The 25,627-nt window shown below is 43.1% G+C and overlaps 4 protein-coding genes across 4 annotated transcripts in view; 3 read left to right on the top strand and 1 right to left on the bottom strand.

Annotated features, from left to right (window-relative positions):
- Window positions 1-1,857: 1,857 nt before the first annotated feature.
- LOC115536263 (beta-1,3-galactosyl-O-glycosyl-glycoprotein beta-1,6-N-acetylglucosaminyltransferase-like) lies at window positions 1,858-14,607 on the top strand. Its single transcript, XM_030348031.1, has 5 exons — window positions 1,858-2,106; window positions 4,243-4,785; window positions 11,456-11,546; window positions 11,833-12,237; window positions 12,492-14,607. Exons 2-5 carry the CDS (start codon window positions 4,466-4,468, stop codon window positions 12,948-12,950), a joined length of 1,275 nt encoding a protein of 424 aa, XP_030203891.1. The 5' UTR covers window positions 1,858-2,106; window positions 4,243-4,465; the 3' UTR covers window positions 12,951-14,607.
- Window positions 14,608-17,370: 2,763 nt separating this feature from the next.
- On the top strand, window positions 17,371-19,389 carry utp23 (UTP23 small subunit processome component). Its single transcript, XM_030347841.1, has 3 exons — window positions 17,371-17,738; window positions 18,137-18,311; window positions 18,662-19,389. The coding sequence occupies exons 1-3, from the start codon at window positions 17,551-17,553 to the stop codon at window positions 19,055-19,057; spliced, it is 759 nt and encodes a 252-aa protein (XP_030203701.1). The 5' UTR covers window positions 17,371-17,550; the 3' UTR covers window positions 19,058-19,389.
- Window positions 19,390-21,488: 2,099 nt separating this feature from the next.
- aard (alanine and arginine rich domain containing protein) lies at window positions 21,489-23,083 on the top strand. The gene is made up of 2 exons (XM_030346320.1): window positions 21,489-21,842; window positions 22,230-23,083. Exons 1-2 carry the CDS (start codon window positions 21,615-21,617, stop codon window positions 22,350-22,352), a joined length of 351 nt encoding a protein of 116 aa, XP_030202180.1. The 5' UTR covers window positions 21,489-21,614; the 3' UTR covers window positions 22,353-23,083.
- A 97-nt stretch (window positions 23,084-23,180) lies between these two features.
- The window catches only part of LOC115535264 (protein FAM167A), a 3,994-nt gene continuing 1,547 nt past the window's right edge, over window positions 23,181-25,627 (bottom strand). Inside the window, exon 2 of the mRNA XM_030346318.1 lies at window positions 23,181-24,060. Within this exon, the coding sequence (XP_030202178.1) occupies window positions 23,689-24,060 (372 nt within the window). The 3' untranslated portion in view covers window positions 23,181-23,688. The remainder of the gene's footprint in view (window positions 24,061-25,627) is intronic.

The raw sequence follows: 25,627 nt of genomic DNA, 5'->3' as shown, positions 1-25,627 counted from the left end.
GGAGATCTAAGTTGGATGGGGGAACGTGAGCAATTTGGTTCACAATATTTTTAAGCTAATATTACTAGCATGTAATCTGAACGCCACAGGCATCTATGCATAAATAAATAAATACTTTGTTCACGAGTAGAACTTTTAGCTGCAAGTTAAAGTAGTTAGCTAGATAGCCATGAACTTGCTAGCTTGCTAGCGCTCGTAATGTCGGTTTGAAGGTATGGTTCCACTATTTTCTGGTGCTCCTATGGATTTAAAGCATGACATACAGATATCAGATACAGAATACTAATAGCATTCCAACATTTGAAAACAGTGATAAAATACTATAAGAAATACTATCAAATCCCCCATGGGGGGAAAACCCAAGCAGGTTGGGGCTATGGAGGTGGTGGGCAAAATACACTCAGTACGCTTAAGTTCGCAGAGCTTGTTTGAGATGGAAGGTCTTAAATTGACCGCCTATCACCTCAGGTGTTTTTTGTTAGCTGACAGCTTGTTTACAGCTTGTTAGCTGTCAGCTAATGGGGGGAGTGTGACTAAAGTGTCCTGCCAAAATTAGCCATGCCCATTTAATTTAAATAAAGCATAGGATATTTGTCTAAAAAGATTTACAATGCCGGAATATAGCATAATTATAGCTTCAAACATCAAGCATGCAGTTAGGCAAGTCTTGGACAATCTAGGGGAAGCTGTGGAAACGCATATTTAAATCTTAAAAATTTGAAGCATGCAGGAGGGCAAGTCACACACAAGCCTGGGGGATGTTGAGCACTCAAGGCGGGGTGGAGGATATGGCGGACGGGATAAAGGGGTGAAACCCTGACTAGAATGAACCTCTGTGACGAGCTGATGGGCAAAGGAGAGGTTGCTAACAGTTCCTTTCTTTTGGGGGGGATGTTGTATTATTCTTTTTTTAATCTGTTTAATGTATATATGTGCATATTATCATTAATCTGCACCTAGAGTCATGCGTTGCATTCTTCGCCAACCTTTCAAATATATGGATGAGCTCCGGTAACTACAAAGGCCAGAGCATACGATTCCTACTTATTTTACCTGATAATGAGCTAAACAAATTGTCGAACAAGCAACTCAAGAATTGCAAGACAGAAAGTAGTATTTGGGTGTACTTGGACATAAAGTAGTACATACATCTATGATAGTTTATTGCAAATTGTAACTTTTATAAAAGTTTCTAAATGTTTATTACATGCTTTTGAAACCAACGCTACTTATCCCATAATTAAAGTAGATCTTATGATATTAATGTTTGTTTTGATGAGTGTCTTTCGCTAAACTATGACGAAGCTAAAGTCTTGATGAGAAAGTTCACAATAATGAGAGAACTCTCACTCTCATTGGGACTTGACCGTCAGCTGTATAATTTTTTCAAGTGTTGCAGGCAAATAATAAACTGGCTTTTCGGGATTTTGAGCAATCTATTAGGTCATGAAAGATACTTTGCTCTAAACAGCATAACTACATAGTTGATGCCCTGGTTAGCTTATTAGGCCTACATGCGTGTTTTGGGTGACCCAATGCGATTTAAAGAGCCATTAAACCCAAAACCCATTTTCTTTGTTTTAAACATTGTAATTTGTCCTCGCAAATGACATTTCATCACTTGGGATAAGATCATAGGATTTTGCCGTTCTCCCCAAACACGATATGAACACGAGCATGCTGAGAGCATTATTTTCGTAACGTCAGACTCTGGCCCCCAGAAATAAAGTTGGCTAACCAATCAATGGCATTGTACCAAAAGGCAGAACTACGATTGGCCCAAGCTAGATGTCAATCATTTCCGTTCAAATTAGTTTTGATAGCAAGTAGAGAGCCAGTCGAGCGAGCCCAGTTACATTCTGAGCTAGCGCAGAGAGTTAGAGAGGCCTGCCCATGTCATCGTTTCTTGTGCTCAGTTCCATATTCGAGGTCATCATTTTCTCTGACCTCTCAACGCTCTCTCTGTGCGCTCAATATGCTCATCTGTGCTCTTGACATTTTCCCGCCCGCTCACAATTAATTTGATCTGTGCTCGACATCCCCACACCGTGTGGGAGACTCGCTCATGCATGCTGGACATTCTACTCTAAATTGACTCCATACCAGGTAGGCCTATAGGCTTTTACATTTTTTTGTATATTACTTTTGGTGACTTTACATCCGGAATTATTGCCAACATGTCCTCATCCAATAGGAAATTCCATCTGTTACTGAAATGTTTGCCTTATTCTGTATGCCTGAGCACATTGTGTGACTCCTATAAGTCATACTTTGGGCCTGTTGAAAATCAGTGTCCTCATCCAATAGGAAATTCCATCTGTTACTGAAATGTTTGCCTTATTCTGTATGCCTGAGCACATTGTGTGACTCCTATAAGTCATACTTTGGGCCTGTTGAAAATCAGTCCAGTTCTGTCCAGTCATTTGAAAAATATGTAAAATGATCGTTTGAGGATAGCTGTTAAGAGTTACTTTTAAAATAAAAATATGATACAAAATGATGTCTGATCTAAGAAGAATTTCTCGTGATGAGGTTAGGCCTCAACAATACAGTGTTTACTAGTTTAGATTCCCCTTGGTCAAGTAAAGAACCAAATGCAAAACTTAAGAGTCAGGATTTAGTCGGTGGACGTCTTACTGTACGTCCACACCAGGAGCGACCATAGCGTCAAAGACGCTTTGGTCGCTCACAAAGTTTCGCTGCGAATTTTTCTGTTCGCTTTGGTCGCTCAAGTCGCTCATGACGTACAATTCAATTATGCAGACGCATTTAAAGGAGCCGTATGCGTTTAGTAGGCCCTACAGACAGCCATATCAAATAGTGAACTCTCCCATACACCTTGGCCATATTGCCGAGACGGTTTTGCTTGTTCGATAAAGTGCTTCGACAACAAGTAGGACAGTGATTCCCCCCAATATACAAAAAATCCTAAAATGTAGGCTAATTACAACCGAGAACAAAAAACCCTGCGTGCTGTAGTAGTTAAAATATGTTTCACTGATCTGGATCTGCAAATCATGATCTGCACTCATTCGTCGCATTCAAAACAAATAGACATTAGCGCACATGGCTAATTTGCATAGGCCTACGTGCACAGGACTGGTTGGCTCCGCAAGGCAAATAATGGAACATATCTATCTATCTAGGCCTTTCTGTCTATCTATCTATCAACGCGTGTCTAGTTTTAATGTGTATTGTGTGTATGTCCAGTCAGACTTGTTCTGTGTGGTCTTGTAGGCTACTGTACTGTGTGGGACGAACCACCTAAATGGATTCCCGACGATTTGTGTCGTTTGGTATTAATAAAGACTTGACTATCTATCTATCTCTAGACTATTTAATTAAAAATTATTCACCTCAGGCTCCGTGAATAGTGGGGAATAGAGGGATAAATGCAAGGGATATATCTCTTGTCTTTTATCCCTCTGTTCCCCACTATTCACGGAGCCTGAGGTGTGAGCCTCGTCTTGTCGATTAGTTTGTTTATGTGACGATTTCAAAAACTTTTTTGGTATTGTTTAAAGCATGCTACACGCGATTGGTTGGTTAGATTGGTGGCATGTAGAGCAAATTATAATGATTCCCGCTTAAATACGAACGTTCTAGATGTAGCCTATAAATACTCCCGCTTATCATCACTTGATATCCAAACCACTATGGCGTTACGATCTCTGAACTGAAAAAGGGTGGGTTCGTACAACACCGGGTGCCCAGTTACAGCCGCGATTAATACTTCAGCCGACATTTTGTTCAGTGAGTGAATAAAGGTAGGTAGGAACCAAAGTGCCTGCCGATGTTCCCTGGGATCCACGCAAGCGAAGAGCGTCTACATTCCGATTGGCTGTCAGTGTTTGGTCGCTGAAGCGAATAATAGTCATTTGCATAAAGTTAAAAAGTTTTCAACTTCTTTTTGACGCTCTGGTCGCTCAACTTTGGCCGCTGGTAGCGTTGGTCGCTTTGGTCGCTTTGGTCGCTCTTGCCCATAGAAAGTGAATGACTTCCGGCGATTTGGTCGCTCAATTCGCTTCTGGTGTGGACGGACAGTTAGACTGAGATTAGACCATGTTGAAACCAGAACATCAAGTTTTAGGTACCTTGATTATGCCTTGACTAAACAGAATAATTGATATTCGGCAAACAGGCAGTACCTGTGTGACCTTAATGAGTAATCATTGTACTACTCCCAGAGAGGAACACATTTTCTGTTGATGGTTGAAGGTAATTGCTCATCTTATCTTTCAGGTTATACTGCTGGCTCGCAAGGAGGACCAAACCATCAAATTCTGATTTTTTTTTTTTACTGCCTCAAAAATACCCATTCTTCAATTCAGCAGATTATCCCTGACCTTAATATCTGGCCCTCGTAGTGTGAATTTTAGATGTCCTGCCTGCCTTCCTTTTTGGACACCAGTCTTGCAGATCATTGCCTATTGCTTGAAAACTAATCTTGCCATCTTAGTCGTATATGGGCTTTGGAATGACACGCCTGATCAAAGTAAACTCACGGAAACTTTTGCGAGTAATAATTCGCGTTGCCTTAGTGATTGCTTTTTGGAGGGTATTTTTTATAAAGAAACCAGATAAATGGTTAAAGAAACCAGATAAAGAACAGCTGGAGGCCTCTAGTGCTTCATGGGAAGGTAAGGGCGGCCTGAACTGTACGGCCGTCGTGCTTGGAGACCCAGACAGCCAGAAGACGGCCCAGTGGCTGGCCCAGAACAGGGACTACAGAAGGAAAGTCAAGCTCACAGATGAATACTACATAAAGGCCACTCATGACTGCAGGTGAGACTGTGCACTCTGTTTTTTCCCAAAATTATTTTTATGGACGTTTTTTTCATTTGTTGATCGCATGGCTCTTGTGAGTTGTTTAATATTTTGGTGGATTGTTTTCCAACCTATGTCCACAATCGTTTTTTCACTTGTGCTTGCAATCAAGATCCGAAAATGCAGTTATTTTTAATTAAATTAAAATATCTACAATTACATCCACACAGATTGCGACATGTGAACTCGTCTATATGCATTTGTCGATCTCATCGAGTTTTGTCCAATGTGAACAACAGCTGATCCGTAAAATAAAAAAGGTCTGAAAATCTGGATGCATACATAGCATGGACCTGTAAATGGCGACAAGCATGTAAAAGAAATTGAGTTAAAACCATGGACATAATAAAGGATGGACCACGGACTGGAAAATGGCCGCCCATTCATTCCTATGCAAACTGCTCAGTGGCGCATGGTAACATACAGGAGCGATTTGCTTCCGCGGTATGTGGCCAGGACACGTGACCTAGTCCGTGACGTACCGGATGCAGAGATCTTCTTCTTCTAGTTTAGTGGCGGATCATAGTTTTTCCCCATATACCGCGACCTACTGGACTACTACACAGGAGTTTGTGACAAGGACGTTGACAAGGACAAGGACGTTGGCAAATCATACTTTAAATCATACAAATAAATTCAAAGAAAAAACCAAACTAACGAAACAAAATAAACAAAATAAAACAAACTAACAAAATAAATGAATAAATAAAAATAAAAAATATATATACTTAAGGTTAAATTCTTCTAATTAGGTTAGTATCTTTTAGCTAATTTATCAGCAATTTCATTGCCATATATTCCATGGTGGGCTGGAATCCAACAGAACTGAATAACTAAACCAAGGCTTATAATATTTAAAAGAAGATGCTTTACCTCTGTCACCAAATCTTCACGTATTGAATTATTTGTTATAAAACTTAGTATCTACAACCCATCTAAGAGCGGTTATTATTGTGGCCATCTCGATTGAGTATACTGATAAAGTCACCCACTCTATATCCATATCCTTTTTCAAATTCTGGAATATATATGCCAATACCACATTGTCCTTTGGGATCTTTAGAACCATCTGTAAATATTTTCAGACATCCATAGAATGAAGTATTTAAATAACTTGAGCAGGCATTAGCAAAACTTTGCTTGGTGAGATGCTCGCTTTTTCGAAATGGAATAAGATGCAGCTGGGTAGGCGCTGAGAGGTGATGCATGAGGCATGATGGTGGCACGGCAGACAAGTAGAGGAGCATGATGGACTGGGATCTGATGAGGAAACAAAAAAAGATGATCTAACTTAAGATAAAATATACTCTGAAGTTTCCATTTTCTGCAAACAGAAGAGAAGGGGTTTAATTAAGGCTTTGTATCATTAATAAGATAGACTGTGAATAACAAACGAAAAAATATAAAAGGCCTGGCTTAGTTTAAAGCCCACTCACCACGTCAAGGTGCAGGCCAAGAGTGGGAACATAGAACAAAGACTCACATCACAAACTCAGACAGTCACAACATGTAAAAAACATAAATACATGAAACATGCATATAAATACGAGACCAAAGACTCACATCACAAACTCAGACAGTCACAACATGTAAAAAACATATGAATACATGAAACATGTATATACAAGACCATAGACTCACATCACAATATTATGAAAATTACGTAGGTCTCCCATAATCATTCAGGTAATCAATACGTCCGTGCCTGTTACAGCTATTTCAATGATGTGTGTTATATATCCGTGTTCAACGCCATTCATGTTAAGTAAAAGGACAAATCTCAGACTTTGGAAGTTAATGGAGTTAATGGAAGTTAATTCGGAATTTAATTTAATTCGGAAGTTAATGGAGCCGTGCACTTCAAAATAGGTCCATAGCAAGGAGCCGTTTGTTTCAGTACGGCTCCTTTCAGCTGCCCACCCAACATCAACTGCTAATAAAACGCTTGAGGAGGCGTTTTGAAAAGAAAAAACTTACATTTTTTTAGAACAGGGTAGAAAGATAATTATGAGCCTTTGATTGATATCCAGACATTTTTTGCGGAGACACAATCCTGTTCCCCACTTGTATTGGAGTGGACGGCGATATCTACTTCTGGGCCACATGAAATGACGGACCCCCGTCCACTCCCAGCTAAAACAGCTGCAATACCAGGCTTGGCCTCTGAGCACGGGTGGATTGCGGAAGTATATGCCTATCCTGGGGGCATGGTTAAAACTCACAGAAGACTATTCACATTACGTGTAGGCCTACAACAAACCACAAATATTGTTTACTTGTCCTTTGTAAGAGGATATCCATATGAATATGCCCCGATGCACACATATATTTAGTTTGCTTGTGTTTTTTAAATTGCTATCCACACTCATGACACCTGATGTCGTCGAGTTTAGTCCAGTGTGTACCGCAGCCGAGCTGGCCGCGAAATCTGAGTAAGGTCTCGCTGCAGCCTAGCCTGGCAAGCCAGACCCATATCGGAAAGATATTGGGTCTGGTCTCGTACAGTGTCTTTCAAGTTCCCTCTGCACGCAATAGGATAGTGCTACAACCAATCAAAGCAAAGAAGAAGAAAACGTAGTCAGAGCGACGGAATTTTCCATGGGGAAGTGTTGTGAATGGTGGATTGAGAGAATGGAGACCAACGATGAAACTTTTACCGTATCCGGTCGGCAAAACTCCAAATACATCTTTCTTTTCCAGGAAAGACTTCAGTGCAGTTCTTTGTTAATTTCTCAAAGAAATTGATAATTTCAAGTCTGGAAGAGTCGCGGCCAAAGCCGAGTCCAAAGGCAGCTGTTCGCCAGCAGCAGCAGCCATTATTGTTTACCTCTAACACGGAACCGTTGCAGCTCTGTCGTCATTCTGCTCGATTCCGCCCCTCACGATCTGATTGGCCTGACACATTTTCTGTTTCCAGCAGCGAAAAAAAACGACAGAAGGCTAGACCTCCCTGGCTGCAAATTGAATTTGTTGCCGCTAGGGGCGTCTAGATTTCTAGGCTAGCTGCAGTCTGTAGGACATGGACATCCAACGTCCAAGTGCTGTCACGTTATTCCACTTGCCACCCCCATTGACGTCACTAGCTAATCGCGCGGGAGGGCTTCATTCTCTTCTCGACTATTCCGCCGAGATGAGAACGATGGCAAGTCACTTGAAACAACCTAATTGTGATTGCAAAAACATGCGTTTGTGAAATGTGTTTTTGATGGGTCCACTCCTTAAAGTGTAATTCCGGCGCAAATTGAACCCAGGGTTTTTGTTTTGGCATGAAAACCCATCAAATAAGCGCCCGGCTACTACCTTTTTCATTGAAAATCGAGTATTAGAGTTTGCCCGGCGCAATGTTTGGCGTCCATTAGGGTTGCCGCGGTGTGGACATTTTCACACCGAGTAATACGCTCTTGTCAACACCGGTATTACCGGTATAAACAGTATTAACTTGAAACTATAGGTCAACCGCCATCTTCTCCGTCAACTCTCCTCTCACACTCAGTGACAGCGGCTGGCAGAGCGCTAATTCTCGGGGTCTTATAACGTTCTATATATAATAGTATAATATAATTTTATATATCACAATATCACGGCCAAAAGCTCTGTGCGCCTCCGGATTGCCGTAGCGCGGGGAGCTCACGTAGGGATTGGGCTTTGCGGGGTTTGTTTACCGGCGTTGCTATGGTTACCGGTCTTGTAAGGAAGCACGTCAATTCTCGGCGCGACAATTCTCCTGCACAGAGCAGAACTGTGGCCTATTCTACACATTTGAATTTTCTTAATTATAATTATATTATTCATTTTTACTGAATTTGTTTTTTATTAGTGAAAAAAAAAAAAAAAAAAACTTGCCGATGTGCAACACCGAGTAATCGGTGTTGGCCTCAACACCGGTAACACCGGTAATACCGAATACCGCGGCAACCCTAGCGTCCATGTTATTGGCTTGGGGCATTGTGTTTCGCTTCCAAATCTGCATTTTTGAACCACCTATTGCTAAGAAAAATAGCACAAAACTTCTGCATTAGCATGACTAGGGTCCCTACACATAAAACGAAGCACCAACAACTGTTTGCAAACCACATCTCAGGAAGTGGTGGTGCTCAGGGCTGTACTGGCCATCGGGCGTACCGGGTAGTCTGGCAGGCCTTTTTGGGCCGACGAGGTTTACTTGAGGTTTACGACCGAGGTCCGTTCCTTCCCTCTCGGTCGTGCAGGCTGTCAACTTAACCTGAAAGTTCAATAAAACTTTGGCCCAGGCCATAACTCATTATGATTGGTTCTGGGCTGGCCCTGGCCCTATCACACACACAGCAGAGGGCCGAGGTCCCGCCCCTTGGGCCTCGGCTGTCAATCAGTCACGCCACTAACTGACAGGAAAATGGAGAAGAAACGTAAAGGAGGCACGGAGAATCTCTCTCTCTCTCTCTCTCTCTCTCTCTCTCTCTCTCTCTCTCTCTCTCTCTCTCTCTCTCTCTCTCTCTCTCTCTCTCTCTCTCTCTCTCTCTCTCTCTCTCTCTCTCTCTCTCTCTCTCTCTCTCTCTCTCTCATTCTTTAGGGTGCCACTTTGACTTACTGTGTTATAATTTGTTGTGTTTTAGTTAGTGTAGGCCTTAATAAAATAATACATATATTTTGTATTCTTGCTTTTTTTGCTGATTGTGAGACGGTTCAAACTGTACATATTATAAGCATTAGTAATTTCAGAGGGGATTTGACCTAGCTGCAAAAGTCTCTGCAAGTATAGTGAAAGAGCGTATCAATTTTTTAACATGGTTACTCTCTTCCATGTAGGCTACTGCGCTTTATTTTAATTGTTGAAACAGCACAATATGCGGATATATCCTCTGGTATGTTGTGTGCCTCCGTGTGTCGAATAAATAATCATAGTGGGCTGCCATGGCCAAAAATGCCAGGGCCATTTTTTGGTCCCAGTCCAGCCCTGGCGACAACCTGATGAAATCAATACGACAAGAACGCATGGATCAAAAGAGCGCTTGTCGTAGACCAACTTCGGAAAACTGTAGTTCCACCGTACTCCCCGTCGCGCAATGAAGTCGGTTAGAAAAAGTGGAGTCTAATTCATGTTCGAAAGGAAGCACATGAAGTTTCAACAAAAATTAAGTAAAGGAGGCATATAGGTTAGGAGAATTTACTATTAGTACAGCCCCCCTGAATTGGGACACAGCTAAGGAGTCTCAGCCCATCTTGTCGTCACGTGACAGCACTTGGACGTTGGATGTCCATGTCCTACAAGCCGGAGCGAGACATTATAGGAGTATCTGGCCGCGTACATAGCATCCACCTATAGAGGGCGATAAGTGCAAAAGTAGACAGCCATGTATCCCTTGCTATTTCAAAGACACTGTCGTAGTTCAGTTTTACAAATACACAATCAAACAAGCGTTATGTCGGATAGAATATTAATGGTTCCGGAATAAATTATATGTATCTAAAAGGATTCCTATGTACTTCTAAACGATTTTCAGCACACAAGCTGGATTAGGGAGAACAATTTGGAAATACATGAATTGCTGTAATATGGCTGAATATTCAACTTCTATGCAGTCGAAAATATGACCCTTATGAGAACACAGTTGGCTTTATTATGATGAAACAGCCAAAATGAAAGTGTAAACATTAGGAGAAAGGTAGGAAGTCTGCAAAGTCCAAAAGTCCCAAAAAAATATATTTTGAGGGAATCCCCAGTGAGGAAAGCAAATTGCTTGGAAGGAGCTGGAGTGATGGTCGTAATCTGTTCTGAAAGTAAGAGTGGATATAATTTTAGAAAACACAAGTTACAACTTTTTTATTTATGGATCTTGATTGTAAATTGTAGGAAGTATTGTGGACTGCAAGGTGATCGTCTTCTGTGGGTTACGCATATTCATTTGGCCTAGGCATGATCCACAAATATGTAAAAGTGACTTTGAATTTATTATACAAAAACAGGCGGACATGATGTATTTGTGGATCGTGTAATATCCATGTATGTAACAATTTTAAGAGTCACAAGTAAATAATTTGCATTTGTAGATCAGTAAATATCCGTGTGGATATCATTTTAGGAGGCACAACTACCAAATATTTTTGGATTGTGCCACACAATGTGAAACAGGTTACACATAATAGTCCAATAAAAACGTTAGTCTCCACCATAGACATCGGTACGGCATGGGTTAGTAAAAAATATGAAGGCAACAAAAAACATTATTTGAAAACTCTCAAAGCCCAACTCATAAACTATCTCGTATTAGTTCCTATGTTCCCCATTTCACTAAGATAAATTAAGAATTGTAAAGCCTTCCCAACTTCCAGTTTTATCTCTTTAAAGAGACTGTACTCAAAGGCCGAATCGATAAAACCCCCGATAATCTATTGAGCTTCAATAGCAGATATATTAAAATCAATGTTTCTGATGTGATAATCCTCCTCAGTATTCTTGTTGTGTCCAAAAGTACCACGACAAGTGCGTTGCAAATCTGGGAACATCTTCACTTCCTGAATTCATAAATTCTGTCATCTTATCGACCAAATACGTTTATCCAATCCTTGACTTATTAGAAAAGTTGCACTGTTGGACGTGTTGATTTATCATTTTAATTGATAATTAATTGAGTGGCAATTAATTCAACAGAGACTTTAGGTTAACGAGAGGTTACGCCACTCTCGCTTTCCATGAAGAAATGGACTTCCCCCTGGCATACTCTATCGTCGCCCACCATAAGGTCTCTACTCTTCTACCTGGATTCTATTTTTCCCTGTCTGGCTGAAGACAACATAACATTCACAACATGCATAGAGAAAACGTTGATATGGTGTACATAATATATGTTCAGTATTTATCTTTAGAAATGTTTACCTCTTAACTTTTCATCTCTTCTACTCTATTACTATAATCTACTTTCTTCCTTATATTAAGATCGTTAGACACATGGTGTGTAACACTATTATAAACTGTTATGTTCATCCTGAGTCTAACCAAATCCATGACCTCGTCCCATGTGTCTCCAGGTCGAGAACTTTGAGCGGCTCTTGCGAGCCATATACGCGCCCCAGAACGTGTACTGCGTCCATGTCGACACAAAAGCCAACACTACCGTAGCAGCCGCCATCGCCAACATCGCTTCCTGTTTCCCCAACGTGTTCATGGTCAGTCAACCCGTGAAAGTGGTCTACGCCAGCTGGATGCGGGTGCAGGCGGACCTCAACTGCATGTCGGATCTGCTGCACGTCAGCACGGAGTGGAAGTATTTCATCAACCTCTGTGGGCAGGACTTCCCCATGAAGACCAACCTAGAGATGGTGCGGGACCTGAAGGCTCTGGAAGGGGAAAACAGCATACAATTTAAACCCATTTCCAAGAATCAGACATGGAGGGTGGAAACCACTTGGGCCCCGGTGAACGGACATATACAGGTGAAGATATTGAAATGAATGAATGTAACTAACAATAATAAGCTTTATATGGTGTGTGTGTAGCAGCATCCGTTTGTGATAACACAGCTCAATGGTCTGTACAATACAGGGAATGTGTTACGCGATGACTTCAAACTTAAATAGAGAAGGCTGGAAAAAAAATTATATTCTTGTTGCACATCATGAGATGGCCTCAATGGACTATTTCTAGCTAACTATCTTTTTCTTTCTCTACTACCTACCCCTCCTTTCAGTCAACGGGGAAGGCCAGGGGACCGGCGCCCTTAGATCTTTCTGTGTTGAAGGGCAGCGCCTACATTGTCGCCTGCCGGGGCTACATCAACAGTGTGCTGACAGACAGCCGCATCCATGAGCTGATGGAGTGGTGTAAAGACACCTATAGCCCAGACGAGATCCTCTGGGCCACCACCCAACAAATGCCCGGAGTTCCAGGTTCCATATCGGCCACTTCTCACGTGTATCAAGCAGATTCGATTGCACGGCTGGTGCTGTGGACTGGCAGGTCCAAGTGTCACGGCCACTTTGTGCGGGAGGTATGTGTGTTTAATGTCGCAGACCTGCCTTGGATCCTGAGCCATCATCACCTGTTTGCGAACAAGTTTGACGTGGAATCGGATTCGGTCGCCGTCTACTGTCTGGAGGAGTACCTGCGGGAGAAGAGGCTGGCAGAAATTGAGAGTGATGGGAAATGATCGCCTCCCAAGTGTCCATTTGTTGTTCCGAAAGAGGTTAGCTAATTATAGTGCCTGTATCGGTCCATATGTTATTGCAAAAATACTTAAGGGATGCACCGATTCCACTTTTTGTCAAACCAAGTACAAGTATTTATGTTTGGGTACTTGCTGATACCAAGTACTGATATTATTACTTAATAATAGCATTACAGTTTAAAGAACCACTGAACCCACTATTTAAGAGGAAATCCGAACACTGTGATTTGAAAAATGTGTTTTGGGCCGAGAATTCTAGGAGTTCCCACGCCAACTTTATGTTACTGTTTTGGACCGTTGTTGTGTGTGAGCATTATAATAAGCAAGGTTGTAAATTAAATGTGCAACACAACATAGCGATATTTTATGTGTCCGGAAAGCCTAACTCTCGGACGCGGGTAGTAAATGAATTACCGCTCAGACGACGCTTAACCAGCCACCCACTGTAGCGTTATACTATGTGTAGGGGAAGCCTAACTCTTTGATGCGGGTATTAAATTAATCACTGCTCAGACGGAGCTTCAACCTCCACACACACCGTGGCGTTACGTTCCCGGAAAGCACAACTTTTCCTCGGACGCTGCAGTCAACAGCTGCCCAGGCAGAGCCTTACACACGTCCACACAAAATACGCGAGAAAATAATAAAATTGTATGGGTTTACTGGCTCTTCATCATTATGTCGCGTCACGCTGCGTAAAGTGGTATCGAGTTGTATCGGAGAGGTTTTACGAGTACGGATAAATGAGCACATTATCGGCTCCGAAACTGGTATCGTTGCGTCCCTAATTTTATTAAAGGTTATAATTGACTAGGTCTTATACTTGTTATGGCCTATGTATGTTGTAGAGTCGACCATGCCCGTCCATTTGGAACAGAAAGTCCACTATCCTACTATGATCATATATTATAGTATTCTCAATTGAGTGTCCTTAAAAGTAATGTATTTTCTTAAGAAACTTTTTTCAGAACTTTTATTTTTGTAATTTTACAGAGCAGCCTCAAGTGACATCAATGTAAGCTTCTGCTTCTCTCTGCAGATCAGTCTGACCTCGAGCCCTTTGCAAGCCTCTCCCAAAAACAATTGTGGCATATTATATCACAAATCTTTAATCATGAAAATTAATTAAATTAAATTGGTTAAGCACAGCGGAAAAGTACTGAGTCAAGTCAAATATATTATTTTTGAGTCAATCATGTTACTTCTGGTGCTACTATAGTTTCACCACCATAGGCACATTTTTCTGGTCATCGATCACAGATGTTCTGTGATCTGTTCTGCCTGTCTGAATATCCCGCCTGCCGTCGAGTCCCTATTGGTTTGTCTCCTTACCCGTTCCCTATTCCTGGCCCGTCTATCTGCCCTCCCGATGCCGACCTCTGCCTGCCGACTACCCTCTGCCTGTCGATCCGATCCCTAAATAAAGCCTTGTACCTATCCTGCGCTAGTCGTCTGTCTGTGCACTTGGGTTCTGCTAAACGCCCCGATTACAGTTAAGAGTGTATTCCTCATACTATTGCAGAGTTCTTCCAAGAAAGGGTTCCAATCCAGGATAGCTTCAGGCCCAGTTCTACGGGGGTGCATAAGCATGCATTGCACCCCCAAAAAAAATTGTTGCACCCTCAATTGAAAAAATAAAAATAATAAAAAATATTTTTTTTTTTATAAATATGATAAAAATAATTAAATACTTGCTCACAAAACAAATTGTAATGAAACTTGTGACAATTTCCATTAAATAGCGTTGAGATATGAGCATCCAACATCTCTCTGACTGTTCACCAAACTGACAAAATCAATCCGCATTTATGTATGGTGTTTTGTTTATATGTTGCTTGGCAACAGTCCGCTCAGTGGGGATCTATTTTTGCTGCCGGAAGCAATTTCATTAGTTTATATGATTAAATAAACAAACAAATCACAATCTATTGTCAATTATTATTATTAACAGTACATTTTACTAGTATGTCCGATGTTGTATGAAGCAATATCACACTCGAGGTTACAATGTTGTCGCTCTATATCAGCGCTGCTGTGATTGGCCGCCGGCCGGCATCGTGTGTCATGCCGGCGTCGTGTGCAAAATGCACGCACCCATATCTATGGTGCGCACGGTAGTGACGTTGAACTTCTTCGGCAGCAACAGTTATATATCCGTTGGATATCCGTTGGATATCCAATACATGTATTAAATGTATTATGTTCATAAGAACCCATATTTCTTTTTATTGCATTTATTTACAATCGTGTTAACTTTAAGAGTATTATACTGATTAGTTTTTGTTCAAAGTTCAAAGTCTGAAGTGTTCTTTCCTTGTTCAGCTAAAATCTGTTTTATTTTTAAGTGGCAATGTACAATTATTTGTTATGTCAAATATCCTGCCACAATTTATAAAAAAATAAACGTTATTTTTGAATTGCAGTCACATGTTTTTTTTTTAGTGTAGAATTCTGTTCTTTTTTACACCTCACACATATCAAAAACCTATCTCTAGTCTGTTTTGTTCAAATCCACGCGGCCTTTGGGCAGTGGGCGGAGCCGGTGTGACGTAATAGCCTCGTCTTCCTCACTTGTCTGAGGTGCTGCCTTCTGTGGCTAAAGTAGTTATTGCAGCTTAAGTGTTCGATCCTGCTTCCTAGTGGCTATGTGAGGGTAATGCAGCTTGTGTGTTTGAATCTGCTTCCTAGAGGCTATGTGGAGGCAGCTTATGTTCTTAAAATACGTAACAATACTAAAACAAGTAACATTTTATACGTGTTAAAGATCTAAAGACATTCAGACCTTAAGAAGATTTTCTGCCACACTCTGATAGGCTAATCGTACTTTGATATTATCTATAACATTATATTATAGAGCTCCGGGAGTCCTAAACGGCAGCAATTACCTTCGCCTCCATTTGGCGCTTCAATTTGGACTTCAGGGAGTGAACGCTGATAGGCGGTCCCGATAAAGAATCAAGCGAAATTGTGTGTGTAGAGTGTGTAGTGTCACGCAAGTAGAATCACCCGAAAATTTGCATCGATTTGTGTCTTTGCATTTACTTTGTATGTAATCGCGACGCACTGTTCCCTCTGATCAGCCACAGGTATGCCGGAGCAAGCCACCAGAGGTAGCTGTTTACATTTACTTTTTGCTGTTATGTCTATGGTATTCCGACGAGTTTTACTGGTATTAATGACCATAATTATGTTTGTTAAGTGTGTGGGAATGGAGATCTGGCAATCTTGTTTGCTCTCAATTTACTGGGCAGTTGCTTTACTTGCTTTGTTTAGGGGGTTTAGGGAGACGCATATCGCTGGCAAAATCAAGGTTGAATAGAATGAGGATTTTTTTCTGAATAACAGGAACTCCGGAATGAATAGGACACCAGTCATAGACTTATTTTTTTTTTATCAAACGAAAATATTTTAAGCCTGCGTTATTCCTTAAAGGAGACATTATGGCGTTTTCAAAACAAGTAGCCTAAACGTCGTAAAAGAGTTCCAGAAAACATTTTTTTTAAGCTGTTTGCTGGAAATAGCTTTTAGGAAAAAAAGATCTCGCCTACCGCTATTCCCCTCTGCTTCAGTCCCTTCAAAATGCGCTGTTTCTGGTGAATGTAGCTTTAATGCAAATGAGCTGCTGCCCATTGATCAATGAGCTGTTTGCGGACTCCTGGGAGCCCTATATCTAGGCCTATATAATATAATATAATATCATATAATATAATATGATATTATATTATGCATTGGTATTTACAAAATATATATCTAATATCAAGGCCAAAAGCTATGTGCGCCTCGAATGGTGTTATGAATCATAAAAACTGCGTCTGATGTCTCTGGCACTTTCACAACAAGTAAAGACTCGGCCATGGTTGAGAAGAATTGGGGGATAGGAACTTTGGCCTTGACTCTCTGAAGTTCATGAACCGCGACATGGAGGAGAAAGGGATTGCACTCTTGGACTTGAGGTAACTGTAGACGGGGTACTTTCAGAGATACAATATGTCGCTTAAAAAATCATGTACAGACTTTTTTTCAAAGTTTGTATGCGTGTGGGAGCACCAGAGACACCAAAAAACACCCCACATTCCGGGAGAAGTGTTGTTTTCATAATATGTCCCCTTTAAAATTAGCTACAGAAACTTTAAATTGAAAAACAATTTTCCCATTGTGCATGAATGCAACTTGGGGTCCGGTATTGTGTGTACGGTCCGACTGGGAAAGCATCGTTTTAAACAATTTAATACCCGAACCGTGAACCTGAAATGTTAACGAATACCACTATATACCACTAGAGATATTATTGGATATGTCAATATATTAATTAACGTTTTCTCCAAGATATTCTGACGTTAGTAAAGGACGCAATGCGGATGGGGGGACAAGGAGTCGGAACGTCCCTCCTAATATCACGTTCCATCGGAATCCTTTAACCGACGCACCACGAGCATCTTGTTAGCTCCATGCTCAACTAGAGAGGAGAGGACTATCTGTATTTACAGTTTTTTTTATTACCAGATAAGAAGACATACATGTTTGGGGTTAAGCAGGGTAAACAGAGGACCATAACACCGTCAGATGGTAACAGGCTGTCGTCATGAAGCTCAAACGGCAGAAACAAGCCAAGAAAACGATAAGCTTTTACAAGTACAACTTCAGCTTCAGGGAGCCCTTCCAGGTGCTCATCGATGGGACCTTCTGCCAGGCTGCTCTGAAGAACAAGATCCAGATCAAAGAGCAGATCCCCAAATACCTGATGGGCGAGGTTCAGCTCTGCACCACAAAGTAGGTATTTTGAAATGGTATTTAGATAGATGGATAGAAACTTTAATAATTTCTCGGGAAGGTTCCCTCATCAAGATTTGATATATATATATATATATATATATATGTATATGTATATGTATATGTATATATGTATATGTGTATAGATATATATGTATATGTGTATGTATATATATATGTATATATGTATGTATATATATATATATATATATATATATATATATATATGTATATATATATATATATATGTGTGTGTGTGTGTTGTACTTTTTTTAATTTATATCATGTATTTTCTATCTCGAGCCGAACAGCTGTGACCGAAACTCGCCCTCTGGTCGAATAAGGTAGGCCTTTCTGAATGTAACACACTCTCATCCCATCTTTGTTCTGTGGCCCAGCTGTGCGTTGAAGGAGCTCGAGACTCTTGGTAAAGAGCTGTACGGCGCTAAGGTCATCCTGCAGCGCTTTCAGATACGCAGCTGCAGCCACTTCAAGAGCCCTGTCCCTGCCTCCGAATGCCTGCTGTCCATGCTGGGGGAGACCAACCCCCACCACTACTTTGTAGCCACACAGGTAGCCCCTTCACTCAGCATTTGGTACACATGTCAAGTAAAATCGTGTTGTATTTCCCGTTATTTGACATAATTAATGGAGCAGAAAACGTCTGACCGGTCTCTCTGTCTGTCTCTGTCTCTCTGTCTGTCTCTCTGTTTCTCTGTCTGTCTCTCTTACTGGTCTGTCCGTCTGTCTGTCTGACTGACCGGTCTCTCTGTCTGTCTGTCTGACTGACTGACTGACCTGTCTGTCTGTCTGTCTGTCTGTCTGACTGACTGACCGGTCTCTCTGTCTGACTGACTGACTAACTGACTGTCTGTCTGACCTGTCTGTCTGTCTGTCTGTCTGTCTGTCTGTCTGTCTGTCAGGACTTTGGGGTGACAGAGGAGGTGAAGCGCCTCCCCGGGGTGCCTCTGATCTACATCGTGGTGAACACCATGGTGCTGGAGAAGCCGTCGGTGGCGTCCCAGGGGCGGGTGGCGGCGGTCCAGGCGGGGGAGCTGGTGACCCCCGCCCAGCAGCAGAGCATCAGCAGCCTGAAGGAGCAGCAGGGGATCGGCCCGGCGGAGGGACGGGGCCGCAAGAGGAAGAGGAAGCGCAGCAACCCTAACCCCCTCAGTTGCCTGAAGAAGAAGAAACGGAAGGCTCCGCCCACCCCAGCCATTCAGGGCGAGGGAGACGGGAAGAAGGGGCGGAGCCGGAGTAAGAAACGCAAGACGGGGGACGGGCCAAGTGAACCCGGGGGTCCGGCTGGGAGCCAATAGAATTGCAGGATTCTGGCCGAGTGATTTGTAAATAACATGAACTTTTTTAAGACGCTGATGAAAATTTGAAAGTATCTTGATTACACAATGTTGGATTTGCGTTGTCGGTAAAGAAAAGGGATAGAACTGTGCTTTGACCTTTTTGGGTAAATGACACACATGCTATCAATCATAAATGGCCCCCATGTATTGTACACAGGTATCAACATAACTATTCATACTCAATATATATAAACACAATATTGAAAGCCCACTTGTCAAAGTCTGTGGTGATTCATTGCTGTTGTGTAACAAGCTGTTGAATGGAAATTAAATGCAATGTCATACTTTAATCCAACATTTATATATATTGATTAAGTTATTGAAAGTTATAGTTCCTCTTTTAGTCAATTTCGGTGTCCTATCCTTACCTTCTCTTCTCCCTCTCACTCTCCTTAGCTTCTCTCCTACCTCTCTATCTCTCCTTACCTTCTCTCCTACCTCTCACTCTATCTCCTTACCTTCTCTCCTACCTCTCACTCTATCTCCTTATCTTCTCTCCTACCACTCACTCGAACTCTCCTTACCTTCTCTCCTACCTCTCACTCTATCTCTCCTACCTACCTCTCACCCTCTCTCTCCTTACCTTCCTCTCTTTCCTTCCACACTTCCTCTTCTCCAACTGTGTTCTCTCTTCCCCACAAATTTCTCTATAGCTGCTCCCCAACTATCTTCCTTTTGCTCCCTCTCTTTCTCCCTCTTGCATCTTGCCTCTCTGGCATTACCTTCCCCTGTCCCTCTCTGTTACTGTCTCTCTCTCTCCCTCTCTGTTAGTGTCTCACTTTCTCTCTCCCTCTCCGTTAGTGTCTCTCTCTGTTGGTGTCTCTCCCCCCATCTCCCCCCCACCCCTCTGTTCACACGTGGTCTGTCATCACTGCTGATCCTTGGGGAAGTGTGAGGTGGTCATGTGACGAGACTAATAAACCGCTCCACCTCGACCCATTCTCCAGGGAGCAGGGCAGGGTGCCTGGGTTAGACACCGGAGTCCTGTCCCGTCTCTACAGAGAAGTCAGGGGGCCGACACGGGCTCTGAGCCCCCCAGGGAGACACTGTTAACTCGGGCAACCAAAGCCCTGCTGTGGTTTTGGCTGGGGCCTCTGTGCGCGGTGAATGGGCGATATTCAGGCTGTGTGTTACTACTGTGGGCCTCGACTGAGTGTCTTTCAACTGTGTGTATAATCTATCTTTGTCTTTGTGTTTATCCGTCTGTCTTTCTGTCGGTTTTTGTGTCTTTCCACCATGTGTGCGTGCACGCAGGGCTTTCTGTGTGTTTGCATGCGTGTCTGCTAATCTGACATGTAGGTCTTAGCTAGAGTAGTCATTGAAGGTACGCACACTCTCACAAAGGCGAGATTTTACAGGGGCTTTATCCAACGGAGAACACACTCGGCATGTTTCTCACACTACGAATTGTATGGAGTCGGGCCGAGAGAGATGGTAGAGAGTCATAGAGAAACCGAGATGGGAGAGAGACATAGAGAATCACAGCGAGAGATGGGAGATGGAGAGACATAGATAAACAGAGGGGAGAGAAACATAGAAAAACAAAGACAGAGAGGGGGGAGAGACATAGAGAAACGCAGAGTGAGATAGACAGAGAAACAGAGAGAGAGAAAGGGGAGAGAGATATAGAGAAACGCAAAGTGAGAGACAGAGAAGCACAGAGGGTAGATAGACACAAAGAGAGGGGGATAAGGCAGGAACAGTGAGAGGGAGAAAGAGAAACCCATTGAGAGAAGAGGGAGTGTGTGGTAGTGGTGGAGCAAAGGCGGGGGTTCGTTTTTTTCTTTTTTTTAAGTCTTATTGGGAAGCAACAATAGTCTTTGTCCAGGGGGTCTCCACCCCCTACCCCTCTATTCTTACTGGGCCCGAGAGGAGACGGAGGTGGGGGGGGGTGGGGGGAGGTCTCCATGGTAACGATGACAAAACAACCCAACCGGGGGGGAGGGAGGAGCCACAGGGCCACAACTCAGAACCTCCTGTTGGCCGAGGAGACGAGGAGGTGTACCCCCTCCCCCCCCCCCCCACCCTAACCCACCCTAACCCACCCGAGTCACAAGCGAGCGGAGGGGAGAGGGAGCTGTTGTCTGCAGCAGGAGGAGGTGCAGCCGTGTGGTTCCTGGACGTCCGGAGACGGGAGCACACCACTCACAACTCTTCTGCTGGAGGGAAGGAGAAGACACGGGGGTACTGCCGAGGATATGCAGAGGACTGTGCAGAGACACACACACACACACACATAGAAACGCAGTCACACACACACGCACACCCCTGCTCCTCTGCTGAGACTCTGACAGGTATTCACACACACACACAGACACACACACACACACACAGACACACACACACACACACACGCACACACACACACACACACACACAAAGACTCAAACACACATACACGCACGTAGACCGAAACACAGACAAACAAACTCGATCACACACACACACACATACAAACACACACACACACACACACACACACACACAGCCTCCGTCCCCTGTGAGGGGGGCTGTCATGGACCGGGACAGCCAGAGCGAGGACTCCCTCTCCACCCTGGTTCTGGAGGACATCAAGAACCAACTGATCAACGCCTTCAGGGCCATCGGGGCCAACCAGAGTGGCCACAAGGTGGAGCCCTGTGCACCAATTGGCTGTCTCAGTCTGGGCGGGAACCAGCAGGCCAATGAGGAGCTCCGCAGAGCCAAGATAGATGGAGCCATCACCTGGCTACGGTCCGAACTGGTGAGTTCTGTCTTTAAGTGTCGTGGTGGTCGTTAGAATAAGAGTTGTGATGACAAAAGTGTACAATCGAACAGGGCCTTAAAGCTAGGGTAGGCCGCTTTTTGTGACTGGTTGCTGGTTCGATCCCCCGGCTCCTCCTAGCGTGAATGGCGAGGTTTCCCCGAGCGAGACACCTCACCCTGCATGGTTGACTCCGCCGTCGGTGTGTTAATGTGTGCATTAATGGGCGAGTGTTGAATGGGTGATTGGCAATACTGCAAAGCGCTTTGAGCGGCCACTTGTTAGGAAGAGCGCTGTATAAATGCAGTCCGTTCATCGTAGCCCCTTCACCACTGAGTTGAGTTAACTCATCCCTGTGGTCTTCACCGGGTCCTCTTCCTCCTACAGCTGGAGATGCGTTCCCAGGACCAGCAGCTGGCCCGCACCCTGCTGGGCCTCAACTCTGAGATCCAAAGGGTGAGGAGAGAGAGCTACGGCGGTCTGGAGGTGGAGGGGGACGACCAGCCCTGACCCTGCCACAGCGCGACGCACCGACGGCGGGGAGAGAGAGGGGCCGAACCACCACGTAGGACTACCATGGTACCCTCTCTCTCTGATGCCGGAGACAAATTCGAAAGATGAACTGGTTCCATTTCTTGGAGGCCTTGCGGGAAGGGCAGGATAACTCAACGTGGCGTGTTGAGAAAAGCACACTAAAACTTAAGCCAAGCAGACACTTTTATCCATAGCAAGTCAAGCCCGGTCCAATGCTGTCCCTACTCCCTATCACATCGCCTCCCCTCTGTTCGCATGCTCTAGACCGGGTGTCCGGCTTGGACGATGGGTTCAGTGGCAGTCCTGACGATTCCATAATTATTGAGTCATCTCGCTAAAGCCTGATGCTAGTGTCTGCGGCCACAGTGGGTTCGGATCGGCGACATTCAGGAGCAGATAAAGGGCGGGTCATAACGCTTGAGGACGCCTACTGGTTAGGCTCCGGACTTTGGGTTGGGAACCCGGTGCCTTTCAGCTGGGCGTGGAAATCCCTGACCGCATGACCCTGCCAACAGTGGCACGTCGGAGAGGAGTTAGGGGACCGAGAAGAGGAGTTATTTGATTGTTCACTTTTGTTTGAGTGCAGTTTATTTTGGGTGTCTTTGTGCAAGAAAAACGTAAAAAAAAAAAAAAAAGATAGATTACAATTAATAATTCAACATTTTTGTAATTTGAAAAAAGTTAATAAACAGTCCACGAATAACGTTTATCGTTTTGTCCTACTGTGACTACTGTCTCGATGCTACCGGAACATCAGCGTTCTCTGACGTGTGAAGAGGGTCAGCTAGCGATGGTAAGAACCACGTACATGGTTCATACAGATCATACAGACACACGCATGGTTAATGACTTATTGCTATACAGATGAGGAACTCAAACGAGATTGCATGTTATGTTCATTTAAACATGTTTTCAAGCATTCAAAATGTTCATGTTCATCGTTTTTCTAATTTTGTCCCACGGCTGTTATGAATAAACTTCTACACTCTACGGGCAGAGAAACGTACCCATAGGTCGATTGATAGTGTAGGACAAGATGTCCGTTGTCATCTAAATCTAAGACTTCATTAAACCCCAATGTAATAGCATTGTCTGAACATCACATCAAAATGTAAATAATAATATTTTTTAAGGATTTCATCCATTTCATGGGCAAAGTTAGTCTGAGTTAAGCAAACTAACAAAATCGAATAAATACAATAGTAAATATTGTTTGAGAATACTTCAAATGTCATCATTGCAACTTCCTACTTACGAAAATAATTGTCTATTCTTCATATTTTATTCTTTGTTTTGCGATAAGTTTGATCGATCACGGCATGGAGCTCCTCCTATTAGACACCCTTTTGGCTGTTGACCCCAGCCGATACGGTGGGGTCGACAGTGGCGTGGACATGATCATCTTCAAACAGGAAGCAGAAAATTGGTTCCCTACCGAGTTCAAGCTGCCACTTCCTGTCTGGCTGCAAGACTCCCAGGAGCTGTGATCCTCACTTTTGTCACTGTCATCATCATCATCATCATCATCATCATCATCATCATCATCATCATCATCATCATTCTCATTATTATCATCTTCGTCCTGGTGATTTTCCTCAGACAGCTGCTGCTTGAGTTCTTGGATTCCCGCATGAAGTTCCATCAACTGCCGGATCAAAACCTGGTCTTGGGATCGCATCTCCATCTGAACAGAAACAAAAAAAACAAAAACACGTTTAGCTCACTTTTGTATAATAAGTGATAATAATGAAGCCAATCAGACAAATCTGTTGTAGTAATCGTGTTTCACCAGAGGCGGTGCTGTCGCTGCAGTTTTATTTTAGCACTTGGTTCCCCTTTAAGCCATCCACTCGGAACGGCAGTTAGGCACATTAACGTTACCTGGTGGTATCATCATGAGATAATGCTGGATAGTTGGATTATGACTCGCTGTTTATGTCAACACTTTTCTTCTCTGTCCTTTCCATAGAAATGCTGCAAAAAGTGCATATAAATATATTAGAATCAAAAAAGTGAATTAATCTTTATATGCAGATGTTGACAGGTGTTTATTTTCAAATATTCTTCTCTAAATTCCATGTTATTTTTCACCACTGTCTTCTTTTTAGACGCTAAAATCGTACATATCTTTCCTTTCTATAATAGATTTTACACCAGAGACTTTCTAATTCCCCTCATTTTTGAGAAAACCAGGAAAATTAAGAATTCCATCTAATCCAAAATGGAGTTCTGAAATCCAGGCCAGAGTTTGTTGTTGTCAGGATAAAGGAATGCGTGAGAGTGTGTGCCTGAGTTTCTGCAGTTCTTTTCTTTCTCAAAAGCCGGTGGGAGCCTTTGTCAGCATGGCAAATGCAAATGCTACTCTTTTGTATTAGTTTGATTAGCATTTGTGTGTGTTTGCATATTTCCATGTACATTTACCTACATAATAGGCATACAATTGTGTGTGTGTGTGTGTGTGTGTGTGTGTGTGTGTGTGTGTGTGTGTGTGTGTGTGTGTGTGTGTGTGTGTGTGTGTGTGTGTGTGTGTGTGTGTGTTAGAGGAGAGTGATCATAGTGAATAATGGGGTGCCTGGCACTATGGTAGCATGTTCTTTTGGACTAGTGCCTGCTCTAGAATGTATAGGTCTATAGAGTCTATACAGTCTAGGTCACTACGACTCAGTGAGAGATTGAGTGAGTCAGACGGAGAGAGAGAGAGAAAACACAATTTGGAGTGAGAGCTAGAGTGAAAAAATATAAGAAAATAATTATTTTACATTTTCCATGAGTTGGCAATGTAGGTATTTCTCGCTTTGAAAATGAATTGAATTGAGAGTGAGAGAGCTAGAAAGAGAGTGAGGGAGCTAGAAAGAGAGTGAGAGAGCTAGAAAGAGAGTGAGGGAGCTAGAAAGAGAGTGAGGGAGCTAGAAAGAGAGTGAGGGAGTTAGAAAGAGAGTGAGAGAGCTAGAAAGAGAGTGAGGGAGTTAGAAAGAGAGTGAGAGAGCTAGAAAGAGAGAGAGGGAGCTAGAAAGAGAGTGAGAGAGCTAGAAAGAGAGTGAGGGAGCTAGAAAGAGAGTGAGAGAGCTAGAAAGAGAGAGAGGGAGCTAGAAAGAGAGTGAGGGAGCTAGAAAGAGAGAGAGGGAGCTAGAAAGAGAGTGAGAGAGCTAGAAAGAGAGTGAGAGAGCTAGAAAGAGAGTGAGGGAGCTAGAAAGAGAGTGAGGGAGCTAGAAAGAGAGAGAGGGAGCTAGAAAGAGAGTGAGAGAGCTAGA

The sequence above is a fragment of the Gadus morhua genome, chromosome 22 (assembly GCF_902167405.1).
Source record: "Gadus morhua chromosome 22, gadMor3.0, whole genome shotgun sequence".
Lineage (NCBI taxonomy): Eukaryota > Metazoa > Chordata > Actinopteri > Gadiformes > Gadidae > Gadus > Gadus morhua.
The sequence above is the reverse complement of the archived record's forward strand: the minus strand, read 5'-3'. Positions and strand labels throughout refer to the sequence as shown.

Excerpts from the sequence above, each read along its gene's own strand:
- LOC115536263 (XM_030348031.1), top strand. The coding sequence starts at position 4,466 with ATGGGCTTTGGAATGACACGCCTGATCAAAGTAAACTCACGGAAACTT. Across the intron at positions 4,786-11,455 it reads AAGGCCACTCATGACTGCAG|AGACTTTAGGTTAACGAGAG; the intron begins GTGAGACTGTGC and ends TTAATTCAACAG. Across the intron at positions 11,547-11,832 it reads CTATCGTCGCCCACCATAAG|GTCGAGAACTTTGAGCGGCT; the intron begins GTCTCTACTCTT and ends ATGTGTCTCCAG.
- utp23 (XM_030347841.1), top strand. The coding sequence starts at position 17,551 with ATGAAGCTCAAACGGCAGAAACAAGCCAAGAAAACGATAAGCTTTTAC. Across the intron at positions 17,739-18,136 it reads GTTCAGCTCTGCACCACAAA|CTGTGCGTTGAAGGAGCTCG; the intron begins GTAGGTATTTTG and ends TCTGTGGCCCAG. Across the intron at positions 18,312-18,661 it reads ACTACTTTGTAGCCACACAG|GACTTTGGGGTGACAGAGGA; the intron begins GTAGCCCCTTCA and ends TCTGTCTGTCAG.
- aard (XM_030346320.1), top strand. The coding sequence starts at position 21,615 with ATGGACCGGGACAGCCAGAGCGAGGACTCCCTCTCCACCCTGGTTCTG. Across the intron at positions 21,843-22,229 it reads CCTGGCTACGGTCCGAACTG|CTGGAGATGCGTTCCCAGGA; the intron begins GTGAGTTCTGTC and ends TTCCTCCTACAG.